Source organism: Phoenix dactylifera, chromosome 8 (genome assembly GCF_009389715.1).
Source record: "Phoenix dactylifera cultivar Barhee BC4 chromosome 8, palm_55x_up_171113_PBpolish2nd_filt_p, whole genome shotgun sequence".
In the NCBI taxonomy this organism is placed as follows: domain Eukaryota; kingdom Viridiplantae; phylum Streptophyta; class Magnoliopsida; order Arecales; family Arecaceae; genus Phoenix; species Phoenix dactylifera.
In genome coordinates this window covers 29142232-29157368 of record NC_052399.1, presented here as the reverse complement: position 1 = coordinate 29157368, position 15137 = coordinate 29142232, and the positions used below count along the sequence as shown (strand labels likewise).

Here is a 15137-nt window from a genome sequence, read left to right as displayed (position 1 = left end):
ATCTGTCCATTTTGGTAATAGATAGATTCATTAGTGTTATTAATTGGACTAAATCCTCGCTCTACTTCGAGATATATATATACACACACACACACACACATATATATATATATATATATATATATATATATATATATATATATATATATATATATATATATATATTTGTAGAAAAACTTTAGGACACCCATGAAAGAGTAGATGCCCTATAAGCCAATCATTTGATAGGTTTCTCTTTGTAATCCTCCAAATCATATACTTTGACACTTGATATATATCAATAAAGGCATTGTGCTTCATCATTTGCTGCTTATCTATTTTATTATTGGATGATGAACCCCATAAATTAGGACATTGGTTTTAGGGTTATGATGAGATCATACCAGTGAGATCTAAAATCCTAAAATCCTAATTTAGAATATTCCCAGTCAAATTGGTATATTGAGTCGGGGATCAATATTACCGGAAAGACTGGCACATCTTATGTATGCTCGATGTAGAGGGTGATTGATCTCACAATCACTTGTGTGAGACACTAATACAAAGATGTGGGTGCTCATTAGAGGAATGAGTTCACTGAAATGACCAGCCATGAGAACATCTTATGGATTCTTACTTAATTATCAAAAGATGGTTCTCATAGTGGGAGTTGTGCAAGTGATCCTTAGACCTGAGATCACCATGGTACCTTGTGCACTTGAAGCTATGTTTTGGTTTACCCTCATTCACGACATTGCGTTGTGTACGGGGTATTCTGGATATGGTGGATTTTGTATGAAGGTTGTGAGTAGGTCAACAAGGAATCAGTCACTTCTAGTAAGAGAAGGTAACATCCTACTTACTCTAATCTTATGATGATTCAAGAAGCCTTTGATCAAAGCAAAATGAATATTAGAAAGAGTTTCTAATGTTTCATTGTTTGAATTATCATATAAAAGATTGAGAGAGACATGAATAAGTGATTGAGTTTGATATTGATCCATACTCATGCACTTATTCAGGATGTAGTATGACTGAGGGATTGAATTGCACGGTAACTTGCCACTGAAGGGTATGTTTGGATTTGTCCAATACATTCCTCATCTTTCGGGTAGACATGATACGTTGATAGACGTCAATCATGTCTTGTGGGTTGATCGGATCAAAGAGTTTGATTAGATCAAAGCATCAGAAAGGTTCTGATTGCTAAGTCAGGTTTAGCACTAAATTGAACCTAAATTGGATTAGAGGTATTCTAATCAGGTTAGGTCAACTTGCACCTGCACCTACTGCTGGCTAAGATAAGGAACCCAATGGGTCACACACAAGGGAATTGATCAAGGGTCTAATTGGATTAGATCATGTTTGCAAGATGAACATGCTAGCACGTATTGCAAACCCTAGCTCCTGATTCAAATTAAATTCGAATCTGATTCTTAGATTAGGTTGATCTAATATGATTAGATCATGACCTAATATGGGTTAGCCAAGAGTTGGAACCCATTTGGCTTTAATTAGACCTAATTTGATTAGGTTTAATGTTTTCTTTAAGTTGGTTAAACCCAATTGGATTGGGTTTGATAGGGCCTTCACTTCTGGACCATTGGATCACTTCCTGGATGAAGGATCTGGTCCACTGGTTGGCGCCTTCATCTGGACCATTGGATGGCTTCCTGGATGAAGGATCTGGTCCACTGGTTGGCGCCTTCATATGGACCATTGGATGGATTTTTGAATGAAGGATCTGGACCACTAGATGGCTCTCTGGATGAAAGATCTGGACCGTTGCTCAGCGCCTGAATCTGGACCATCGGTGATGGCATCTTGCTTTTGGACCATTGGATGGCACCCTGGACGATGATGCCTTGATCTGGACCATTAGATGGCGCTTAGATCTGGACCATTGGCTTTGGTTCACTACATTTGGGCCCTTGTATAATCAGGATTTAAGAGGGAGACATGAGAAAGAAGTTGATACACCCTTCTCCTTAGCACCCCATCATAATGGGATGCCTCTCTTGGCACATGCCTCATCATGATGAGGTGTGTGGATGGGATGCATCCCTTTATGATGCATCCCTCCATCTCTTATAAATAAGGAGGTGCCTTGGGGTTCTAAAGATCATCTAAGAAAAAGCCTCTCCTTCTCTCTCCCTTATCCCTTCTTTCTTACAAGCCTTTCTCTTTTGTCCTAACCCAAGACAAGAGGGTCTTCTTTAGGACAAAAAGGCTAGTGAATGTTTTAGAGGTAGAAAGGAAGAAGGAAGTGAAGGAAAATCAGCCAATTAAATCCTTTGGAAGGATTGAACAATTAGAATCAAGTTTTGGTGGAGCTAGAGTCTTGAACTCATTCCTGTGTGGATCAACATCGGAGGGTGAACATTTGGGCACCTTAGGACATCTTCAGACATATTGGATATAGCGTGATAGGTATTCTTCTATACCAAGATTATATTTTCTACGTTATTTGGTTATACTATTAAGGTGATCTTGGCTTATTACGATTTCATATAATGGGTTTTATAAGAAAATTTTATAATCTCGTATCTTCCGCTGCGCCCTAGGGCACTGGGAAACCCAACAACCCACGTGTCTCTCCTCCTCAATGTCTTTTTCCTCAATAGGTGCCCCTTGGAAACATAGACACCTGTCTTTCTTCTTTTAAAGGATTCCATCACAACAATCATCAATGGTTTGGATTTCTTTGACCCAGTCCTTGCCTTTGCTTCTTAATATCAAGATGTCCTAGATGAGACGGGGTTATCAAAATCTTAATTATGAGATGAGATTGCACTAAACTCATGCAGAACTGACCTTATATCACCTTCATTCCAATCATAAACTGGAAAAGAAAAAGAATGTCATAACGCTTAATGAAATGCTAAGAGTACCCCCCTCCACCTTGGTGAACCCTGATTACCATGGGAGCATTCAAAACTTGTACCAGCAGTTCCATCCATGTCAAGAAGAAACTTTTCTATCATCTACCATAAGCATCAAAATATACTTGGGTTATTTTCCTTTCCAATTCCTTCACTATAAATAAACCTAACTCGATGAAGTCATCCTGTGTCAAATCCTGTTAACTGATCCATCATTTTAGCTCTAAAAACATGATCAAGTACGAGATTCATTTACAACTAAAAAATCATGAAATTCTCTCCTTCCAATCGGCCCAAATTACAAGAAAACTGGCAACCAAACAACATGTCGCATAGGTGGAAGGTTAGCAAGTAATCATGCCTCCATAATACAAGCTGACAAAAGGCAAAGATTCAAGAAATCCTCAATCATCTGAGAAGAGGATCATAATTTTAAGGCAAAAGGACAAACCAAAAGAATGTGATTACCAACAATGTCAATGTAGCGTGCAACCAATGGGAATACATGAGAATTTTTATCTCAAGATAAAACCAAAGAAAAGGATTAAGATTTTGATGATCCTCATAATCTACATATAAAACATATAACCCTGAAATCAAAAATATTGTGAGAGATTCAATTAAAAACCAACTAAGAGCTAATACCAGTTTCAATAGGCACCAAAAAGCAAACTTTACTGCCAAATAATATTCTGCATATCAACAAACTGTCAAGAACATAAAGCAGAAACATATGATTCATGGCTTTTCCTTTCCTCAACCCAGATGCTCCTTAAAGAAGGATCAAGTAGAAGATTTTTACCAACTACAATGCCCCATCTCTTTGTTAGATGCATTTTGGCCCAGAAAAACCTGAGAACAACTAGAAAGATTAATCATACATTGCACTCTTCTGAAAATTAATTTGTGGAGTATCTGTTATCTTAAAACTAAATTTTGTCATGTTAATATTAGTGAATGAAGTCTCAAGAAAACCTTAATATTCTACCAACCAACATACGCTGCTGCATTCTCCCATGATTATCTAGCACCAAACTCATACATACATGCACGCATAAAAACATATAGTATATCCGCTTTTAGTCAAAACTTTTAAGGATGGAATCTGCATTTTCTGCCAGTTTCATCCGTACACCAAATTTTCCATTGCCTGATTCTTCATCATTGATATATATACATATATGCATGAGATCCAACGACGGGGGTTAGCCTGATCAGATACAAAATAACATCATAATTCCAATTGCTTAAACTCATTAATACATCACCATTCCAATTTACTCATACATATATGCATGAGATCCACATTCTTTTCACCTTTTTTTTTTGAGAATAATGGCAGGAGAACTATCAATCAGAATTACTAGAGTCAAACATTTGGGATACACATCCCGGGGTTTAAAACCCATAGTGTCCTCCAAAACTTTTGGAGCAACCTTTGGGCTAAAGCCTAGCCAGATTTTTTTTTCTTTTTTGATTTTTCCACTTTATTAAACATGATACAAAATGATCAGGAAACCACAACCAAGTTTCCTAGGATGACTGTAAGTGAAAACTTTAGCTATGGAAATCAACTACAAAGAGATGATAGAGTACTCATATGAACCAAATCATAATCCAGCTGAAAATGCAAAGAACTCTATAATAAGAAAGTGCAATAAGACTTGATCTTTAGCAAAGGCCATATACAAGTATTTAGAAGCAAGTTGAATTTCAATTGATAGTAAAAGCCCATAATTTGGCTTGATGAAATTTTATTACTGATCTAAAATTTACTTATAACTAAAGAAACTAAAAAGAGGATGGCTAGAATGATGTGGTTGGTGTTGGGCAGTATACTATTTTTATAAATTTCAATGAGTTCAGAGATAGCTTGAACACGAAAAGAAAATAAGAAAAGATACGTGCAATCATCACCAACGTATATACAAGCCGGTAATACCAAGGCTGAAGGAGCAGTAATCTTTGATCTTCATTGCCAAAACCAGAAAAATGTGAAGGCATAGGGAAGTGGATATTCTGGAAACACTTATTAATAAGACAGGCTTCAGGGGCAGGTGCAAGTTCGAGATTCCAACAATACTTGAAAGTAAGTGAATTATCCTAGACAGAAGATTCCGGCTATTAAATGTCGATCATGGAATCATTTCCATGTAGAGGAACACAACATGCAAAGCACACCCCCCCCCCCCCCCCAAAAAAAAAAAAAGAAAAGAAAAGAAAAAGAGAAAAAACCACCCAAAATATAAAAAAAATAAAATAAAATAATAATTAAAAAAAGAGGGAATAGGGTTCTCACAAGAAAGAAACATAAAAAGAAAAGAAATTGAAAGTGTGGATCTATTGGACCTCCTTCACCTTAATGCTCAATTCTAATGACCTTGGACTTCCTCAAGCCAACCTGCAACAAATGATTTCTACTTTGAATAAAACTAGAAAAGTCTATTAAAATTCAACTGAAAAAATACAATCTAGTTTCAAAAAACAATAAAGTACATAATCACCATATTACCTCAATCGGTTTAACAACCTTTTGCATCTAATTTAAGTATCAAGTAAACCATTTGCAATACACATCCATAAAATTATATAAGGGAGAAAGGTATCAAGTTGATAGGTTGATTAGCTTGCTGAATGAGGTTATGCCAAAATTCTAGAATGAAATTGAAATAAAAAGCGAAGGACGTAGTATCATAGACGAACTTTCCATGGGGTGTTATGTTAAGTAATCATTCAAAGTTTACTACCTATCAAGCACTTAATACACCTTCAGACTGGATACCAACTTGAAGAATTGAAAATATGCAGCCTTTATGTCATAGCAAATTATAGAAGGTAAAGATGGATGTTTTTGCAAGTAAAGGAATCAAATAAGGGTCGCTTAATCTACCAGATAAAAGGGGAAATGGGGCCGTGAGCTACAGACATGAAATGTGGCGAGGATTAGGTTTGGCAGCCATGCATACAGTTTTGCCACATGCCTGCAAGAAAAGCAGGAAAAAAGAAGAGAGAAATCCAATGGCACAAGCATCTAGCTTTGTGGAATCCTGATAATAACTAATCCCCCATTTCCCAAACATCAAGAGTAAAGCCAACTTAAGAACCAGATTTACTCTTTTAAAATCAATTTTCCTAATCAAAACCATTTTTTTTCCTTCATTTGGAATGCATACATTCTTCTGCCTCGGGAAAACTATCTATATCATGATGGCCTCCAACAAGCATGACTTGAACATTGGAGATGATCAAATCGAGAAGTTTAAGTCTTTCTAACAAAACTTTGTTGTTGATTTTGCATGAAGTATCCATACAACAAACTGATCTATATCCTCTATCTCTTTGGCACTGTTAGATTCAAAACAAGGGTAAAGAAAAGTGAATAATTCTTGGTTGCCAGAAACAAGAATGGGTGGAAGAGCAGGTGGGGCTGCAAATAATCTAGAGACATTTTAGCAAGGAAGCATTTAAGAAGTGAGTACAAGTTCGAGATTTTGGGAAGATTTCCAAGTGGATGTGTTGCCCTAGGCAGAAGATTTCGGCAATTAATGTATTAATTCCTTTTCTTAAGTCCTTCCCTCTATATTCATTGATAAACTGTAAGTTTTAGATATGGTTAGATTAAATTTTGATTTTTTATTTTACTTTGTTTAACTTGTTTGCTGGATTTACTTATAGCCTTTCTTTTTCAGGGTCATAACTAGATATCCAAGAACTTAGAATCATTTCAAAATTCAGGGTCCCTTAGTGAAACATATCCTTTGGATGTGTTAGCGGCAAAAATGATACCAAGTTATCGTGCCTTGAAAGTGTTAAGACAGGATTATGAAATTCACATAATTTTTATTAATTTCTTTTGGTCATAAGTTTCCAAGGACTAGGAATTATTTGTTTAAATTACTGGTTGAGAATAAGTTTAGGCTTTTGTAATTTAAGTTGTAATGGACTATGTACGTGGGAGAAGGCCATTTCAAATTATTGAAGAGGATAATGAATTTTCTGGTGCTTACCTCTCTATCTCCTTCTATACTTTCTGCTTCTCAACATTTTTGGAGCTTGAGGATTCACCCTAGAACATGAAAAAGTTTCATTATGCAGTAATTTCAGCAAAATCTCGTAATTTCTGGATTTAAATTTATTTCATAGCACTGTTATAAGTAGGAAACTAAGAAAATCATCTGGATCTTTCCCACCCCATTCCTTATGATTCTTGAAAAGCCCAATGTAATTGTGCTCCATACTTTTGGCAGAAACAGAACCATTCATACATGGATGCTTACCTTCAGTATATGCTTGGCCATCATATTCGATATCCCTTAACAATGAAAGTGAACTCACATCAATGAAAATGAAGAAAGAAATGATGAATATTCAAAAAAACCTCCACATGCAATAGGCAGTTAGCATGAAGATTGTGTGTAACTAGCTTCCATTCCATTCTCCCACTCAATAGAAATATTGATCATTGAGTAATTGATAATCTAATTCCAGCAGATCTGCAGGTGCATTCCTTCCAAAAAAAAAATCATTAAGTACTAGAGCCTCTCATTCATTGCAAAATATTTCTCACCATCAGACTGACAATTGACCACAACTTCTAGTGAGTGTTAAAGAGTGCTTTATTACATGAAGAGCCAAAGATTTAGTCTATATGGAACAGAACCTTACACTTTATGATATAATTGAAGAGAAATACTTGTCAACTCAAGCTCTATTCAGGGACTCGACCAAAGTTCAAGGGTTCAATTTCATAAGTAAAGCCAATAGAAGCATGAAGAAAAGGAGTCTATCTTATGGTTTCATGAAGTTAAAAGGTTAGGTACAAAATTGCCCGAAGTTCTCATAGAAAAACTATAACATATGTTCATGTGGTTGCCACTATAAGAAGCTATAAGACTGAATCCTAAAATATCTATATTTCTTAAAAAGGCATGGCCAATTTCGCATTGAATACTTATTGAGAAAATGACCATGTAAATCAAGATATGCCCCTAGAAGCGTACTAGCTCAAAATCTATGAAAACTGACTCTTGTATCCCGCAACTCTTAATTTCCATAAGATAACTGATTTTCATCAGTCACATCTCGAGATGAAAGCACCGTTGAGTTTGAGCCAATATACTTGCTTCATCAGATAAAAGTTTGTCTAATCTTCAAAAACTGCCTGAAGTCAACCGCCAGAAACTTGGCATTAAGAAGGAGCCAAATGCCTCAATCAAATTCCAGAATTTCCACATTACCAGAGTTGCTGAGTCAGTTTCGTCATATTCTGTTTCTTGTGCATAAGCATGGCTTGTTTGTATTTTTAAGATTGTTTACTGTGAAACATCCCATAAAAATATCAGGTTCTATATCTATATGAATGTGTTGGCATTAGCAAATGTAGATTCTGGTTGTGTATGTTATATGTTCGGACAGCTTAATGCTGTAGCATTTTTTTTTGAGTCTATCCATGCAATAGGGCTATGATTAGGAGGTCATGATATCAACAGAAGTCCATTATTTTGAATCCATTTAATGTATAATCAATTGACAGAGATTTGAACAAGTGTTTCTTTTATTTAAAAAGGGATTTGGTGTTTGACACTTTTCACGCTACAGTACTGCTGCAATACCATAAACCGTGACCAGTGTCCACAACTTTTCTCTTATGACTTTTAGGTGTGTCCAACAAGCATCCTGTTGGCATACCTTAGATAAAGATTAGACCCTAATTTTTAGGAACTCTAACTGGAGTCAAATAAGTGGGTGAGAAGTTTACTTTTGAAGGGTCATAATTTACTTCTAGGAGAATAGATGAAGAACTGATACGTGGTTTGTTTTCAAAGAGAAAAAGGATTTCTTAAGGCCAGGTTCAGCCCCCCACCCCCCTCTCTCTCTCTCCCCCCACTTCTTCTATTCTCTTAATATTACTATCTTCTTCGTGCTTGCTGATTTACTGCATTAACTTTTCTTGATCTTGCATTATATTTCTGCCATAAACTTTTGAATCATCTAAGTTTTCTTGCAAGCCAACATCAGAATCATTATGGTTACCATTAAACCTTCATATTAGAATTTCTAGTACCTATATAAGCTCACTAATTTGTAGGGCAGGCTTATTTGATATCTCTTTAAAAATCAAAACTTCCCTCTTCTGCCCTATTTCTGACAACTGAACAGCAAGTAGGATATATGTTTATTGGACCTTCCACACAATATGAAGGTTCTCCTCGGTCCTATATCAATTTGACAGTAAAGCTAAAAGATGCTGCTCCATTCTTCCCCTCTATTCCCTGATCTTCTATCTATTCTCTCCGCCTTTCTTTTCTCCATCATCATGTTATCAAATAAAGAGTTAAGTTTCAGGACTGAAGCTCTCCATCAGCACCTCAAATATGAGGTGTTTAGGCAGATGCATGATGATAAGACATCTATAGAAGAAAATGATCTAGCATCAATAAATGCTGTGCTCTAAGCAATCCCAATAGACCAAGGCATTAGGCAATGCATTAATATAGTTTCCTGGCCCCAACTTTCAATTGTTAATGGGCTTCCTAAAAAATTCATTTGGCACAACCACAGACCCAATTATCTGAAGAATCACATTTCAAAAGTGTTGCAAATAAATATTCATCTGACAAAAATCCTGTGATTTAAGATTTGTCCGCTCAATATCCTAAAAGCAGCAAATCTTCACATCAAGAGCCTGCAATTGAAAATCTGTCGATTGGAAACCCTACAGTTGATGATCCATTCAATTGCAAAAAAATAAGACGAACATGTGGAGCATCCATGGCAAGATCAGGTGATCATGATAAAGTTTATAATTGAGATCAAGCAATATGAAGATACATTTCTCATTGATTTGCTAGATTCATCGAAGAATACCATCAAATGGATGGTTAACAGTTTGTTGGCCATCAATCTGATGGCTCCACAACAACCAAGCATTGATATGATGGTGTAAAAGTTGTACATGCGGCACCATCATCAGATCTTCGAGACTCGTTAGTGGATCAAGAGTTTGGGGCACATCAAGATGATGCATATCAACACAATGGAAACAAATGATACAAGAGCATTCTTTGGGTCCATATCATAGATAATGAAAACTGGACTGGTGATTGACATGGCCAAGGGCCTGTGGGTCATTGATCCAACCACCAGATCAATCGGTCAGACCAAGCTATAATTAAAAATATTTTAAAAATTAGATATAACATAAAATACACAACTATTTATATTTTTCCCTTTTTGATGAAAATTATTTATAACTTTTTTACATTAAATACCATTAAAAGACACATTATATACATTCTACACCACTCTTTAGTTGGAGCATAGATATAAAATCATGATTTATTTAATTCTAAAAAAAAAAGTAAGGTTGCATCTAATATAGAAAATATACAAAATTTATTGATATTTTTATATTTAAGTAGTAAAGTTGTGAAAGTACTCAAATGCATAAAATGAAGTATGGAGAAAAGGAATTGTTTATTTTGTTTTTATTAGAAAGAATTGATGATTTAAATAGTGAGCAAATGACATTTTTTGAATAACAAATACAGTTAGTGTAGCTTGATAAACTATCAATAACAAATTGTTTTCTTGGTGGTTGAGAGCATCTTGAACAAGCCTATGGTCAAGTGGTTAAGGGTTCAATTCTTGATTCAGTCACTTTCGATTGCTGACCAGTTCACCCGCTTTCCACCTGCCTGATTCACCAGTTTTCTCAGAAAGCTGGTCAGGCTAGCAGGTTTCATGCACTTCAACCGCATTTCTGGTCTTGCATGAAAACTGGACCATTTTGGGGTTCGGTTTGCTGGTTTTCTGTTCGGACCAGCCAGTCTGCACCATAACTATGGTCCATATACATGCCATAGGGTTATGATTGGATGCCATTTGGACATTCTAGTCAATTAAGAATGTTTTAGGAAGTGTTTCTTTTGTTGAAACAAGGGGTGCACCATCCAGCAGTATTCATGCTAAGTACTGCTACAGCATCATCCATGGTAACAGGCACCCAAAGCTTTTCTTTTCAAAGTTTTAGTTGGGCCCCATAAGTCTCTATTTGGCATATCTTGGATAAAGGTTAGATCCCAAATTTTAGGGATTGTAATAGTATCTAAACAAGTAGGATGAAGAAGTTTATTTTTCCAATTTGAAAAGTCCTAGTTTACCTATAGAAGGCATGAAGTACAAATGGCCTTGTGGGACTGGATAAACAATCAGCATGCCTTGTTTGATTTAAAAGGTTAGTTTCTTCCCCTCTCTCTCTCTCTCTTTCTCTATAGATCACCATTAAACCTTCATGTGCATGCAATCCAATGCAAAAAGCTTCCCAATTTCCATTAAACCTTCATATTAGAATTTCTAGTACCCCTACAGATTCTCTAATTTGCAAGGCAAGTTGATTTATTTTTAGTGTAACCATAACAATCAAAAGTTTTCTCTTCTGCCCTCTTTCTGGTAAGTGACAAGTGAAAAGCAAGCTAGATAATTGTTCATTGGACCTTCAATGCATATTCAGGCCATCCTCGATTGGTCCTACATCATGGTCCCATAATTATAGTAATATATTGGTAACATAATGTCTTGTAGAATCTGTCCATAAAGCTAGCAAACTACAACCTTGCCTCGAGGATGTAAAAAGCTTGATGTATCATAGGACTGCTACATTTGTCAATATCTATAGTTGATGCTTCAAAAAATTTGGCATTCTCAGCTGCTATGCTTAAGCATGACAATGACTTGCAGAACCCACACGAAAGATTAGCTGCAACAATTCTGATTACATAACCATCATGAAATGGCATTCTTCATTTTAATATGTCGACAAAGATTCATGATGCAATGAACCAACATGATGAACTCACAGAGGGTACAAAAAAAATATTATAAAGCATATAAACAGGCTTGTTTGCTGCACACCATTGACTACTAATTTTTCCCCATTTCACAATTTTTATTCTACTCTGGAAAAAAATATGGAATCACATAATTCTGCCCATCCAGGAAAGTTTCATTCAGCCTCAACACAAAACAGCCAAAACAACTGCTGAAGGGTACAAAAGAGTATGAAGTATGAATATACAGGAATAATTTATACTGCTCATTAACCAGGCATATCATTGAAAAAAAAACATAAAACTTAGGTAGCAAAATGCTATATCATTATCCAAATGAAGGCTAACATAAACAGACTGGACTTATATGAACATGCTAAACAAAGAGACTAGATCATGTAACGAATCGAAACAAATTTGCTTACAGAAGGAAACTATACAGGCACCAGCCCTTGAGTATTCAACAGCTCCAACAAGATCTTCAGAAACATTATGGGGGAGTGCAGATCTCTGCATCAGCTACAACAAGATCTTGGAAAATCCGAAGCTCCGCTTGACTAACAACAATCGCCTGCTAACTTCCCTCTAAAAATTTAAAGAATATCTGCTTACACACCCATCAGTCTACACCTCTTTAGAGCATCAGCTTCTTCAATGTGATCTTCTCCTGTTGAGTGGAGAAGGTGTGCACCCTTCAAAGAAATCAGATAAGGCCGCCTCTAGATCCTCAACCGAATACTTGATATACATCTCAGGGTGCCTACCACTCTCTATATGATGCCGGAACCGGCCAAGGAAGGACCGGTAGGCCGGCAACAGCTTCTCCGATATCGAAATCCTCAGCTCCTCTCTCAGCTGAGTGTCCGGCACCAACCATGCTGCCTGAGTCCGGTGGACCTCATCAAAGGCCGCATTGAAAGCCCTGAACCTCTCCCTCAGCGTCGATTTGGAAACCCCGGAAGAGAAGCTCCCGCTCACATGAATTCCCTCATCCCTCAAACAGTAGAGGATCCTCACCCATGTCGCCCTCTGGTATCTAGTTGCTGACTGCCGGAACTTCGCTGTCAGCTTCCTCAAGTAGTCATCTCCGATCAGCTGCCGGAGCTCCGGCGAGCCCTTCACCTTATGGACAATATAGTGCACGTTGTTCATCAAGAAGAGATGGGAGAGGGCATTGTCCTTGTAGAGATTGGCCTTGTTTTCAAGATTGTGCTGGAGTATAACGATGATCCAGATCAAGTGGGCGGCCAGTGGTGACGGGTTCTCCGGCTCCGGGAAGTCGATCTCCGGGCCACCAGCACCCGGATCCTCACCGGCGAACCGCGAGCTCGCCGACGGGCACGTGACGATGAGCTCGACCAGAGTCTGCTTGTAATCAGAGATGAGGCTGATGTAGTTCATCACATAGCGAGTCAGCGGGTGGATGGTGCCGCCAGGGACCGGGATCTTGGAGGGATCCCGGAGGACGGCGTTCTCGAACTCGGAGAGGATACCCCGGACGGCCTCGGCAAGGCGGGAAAGGATGCCGGCGGCCTGGGTGTAGATGGACCCGGAAGACCGGGAGCGGAACAGGGCGGCTACGTCCGGCAGGAGGTCGGAGATGGCGTCGTGGAGGTCGAGGATCTTGAAGAGCTTCTCCGGGGACCGGCGGCCGATGCTGATGGCCTCGGCGAAGCCGAAGAGCTGGATGGCCGCGCCCTTGACAGTCTCGTTGAAGGGGGCGTCGTCGCCACCGGGGACGCCGCCGAGGCCGTCGAAGACGCGCTCGCAGAGGCGGCGCTCGCTGGCGAAGACGATCCGGATGCAGGCCCGGGCGGCCCGGATCCAGCGGCGGATCTTGGCCTCGAGGGCGTCCCACTCGAGGCGCTGGACGTCGCCGATGCTAAGCTTCTCGACGCCGAGCTGCCGGAAGCACAAGTCCACCACCGCCTTCCGGGCGGAGCCGTACACCTGGACGCACTCCCGGCCATAGCCGGAGGCGATCATCCGCTCCGCAATGCTCCGGAGATCCGCGATCGCGTCCTCCGGCACCAGCTCGATCTCCCGGACGCTTCTCGTCGACTGGTAGCTGCTGCTCTTCCTGCTGTGCCCCAGGCTGCTCCCCTCCGATCCCGACGGCCGGAGACTCCAGTCCTCGCCGCCCTCTGCATCGGAGATATCGCCGCCGGCCGAATCCTCCTCCATCGACATCGACAGCGAGCTCAGATCGACGAGCGACTCGATCTCGAACTCGTTGACTCTAGAAACCAGTATATTACTGAACTCATCCTCCAGCTTGGCCATCGCGATCTGGATCGCGTTCGCCGACGTGGACCCGGAGGAGGAGGACGACGACCGGCGGGGGCTGCCAACGACGATGGGGCCCTTGATGGAGCGGCGGATCTCGTCGACGGCGCGGAGGAACCGCTCGGCGTCGGAGCGGTGCCCGCCGTCGAAGAGCATCCGGTCTTCGGCAGCCTGGGACACCGAGTCCCACCGCATGATCTCCCGCTCCGCCGCCTCCAGCTCCCCCTCCGCCGCCGGCGACGCGATCACGCCTCCGTAGTCGTCCATCATCGAAGTGATAGGATGTCCTCAACGGCAGTGATCGAAGATAAATAGAGAGAGGTTGGAAGCCAAAATAGTATTGACAGGCAACCGTGGACTCTCGTCTCAATCTCTCTCTCTTTGGGCCAGGAGAGAAGAGGGGGCGGGAGAGCGAGGTGGGGAGGAGACAGCCGAAGGTGAGGTTTGACCGTTGACTCAAATGGCGACGATATTCCGACGAAGGCGTTCCAGCTTCACTTGAGGACTACTGATCGGACGGTTGGTATGACGACACCGGTTCAGACAATAAAATAGAGATTCTCTCGGATTTGATCCCGGTGCGAGATTGATAAAGAAGTGGTCATTGGTTTGGAGAATCTCCGCCGTGGATATCAGATTCAGGCCACTTTATGGCGGGCGATTTCGGACACCGGTTAGGATGACTTCTGACTGTCGGTGAAAAATAACGGTGCTGTTTGAAATTCTCTTACGTTACTTTAAAACTAAAATTCTAATTCAGTGCATATAATATGGGGAAAAATATTATTTTTTTGCACAAATATTTTTCTAAAAATTTAAATTTATATAAATATTTTTTAAAATTTATATTATTTTTTATTCTCATATATTTTTAATATAAGGGTCCTTCTAACATTATTAATAAAAATCATATTTATTTTTATTTTTTACTGCGATAGTCTTGTAAATATTTTTTTTGCACATATGTTCATTAAAGATATTTTAGTTATTTTAATTTAAAATTGTTAATTTTTTAATGACATTAAATGGTGTAGATATATATATATATGTAAAATTAAAAATAAAAAATAAAATAGCAAAATAAATATTTTAGGAGGATATATATATATTAATTTTAAAAAATATTTACATAAAATTTGATATTTAGATAGGTATTTATGAA

General features: G+C 39.0%; 1 protein-coding gene across 2 annotated transcripts; it reads right to left on the bottom strand.

Moving 5' to 3' along the window:
- Positions 1 to 5130: 5130 nt before the first annotated feature.
- Positions 5131 to 14510, bottom strand: LOC103709332 (exocyst complex component EXO70A1). 2 transcript variants are annotated; one of them, XM_039129463.1, is made up of 3 exons: positions 12115 to 14510; positions 6869 to 6927; positions 5131 to 5262 (listed from the first exon to the last, which is right to left on the bottom strand). In XM_039129463.1, the coding sequence occupies exon 1, from the start codon at positions 14243 to 14245 to the stop codon at positions 12341 to 12343; it is 1905 nt and encodes a 634-aa protein (XP_038985391.1). In that variant the 5' UTR covers positions 14246 to 14510; the 3' UTR covers positions 5131 to 5262; positions 6869 to 6927; positions 12115 to 12340. The 2 variants fall into 2 exon arrangements, with proteins under 2 accessions (XP_038985391.1, XP_038985392.1); XM_039129464.1 differs by lacking the exon at positions 6869 to 6927.
- Between the last annotated feature and the right edge of the window lie 627 nt (positions 14511 to 15137).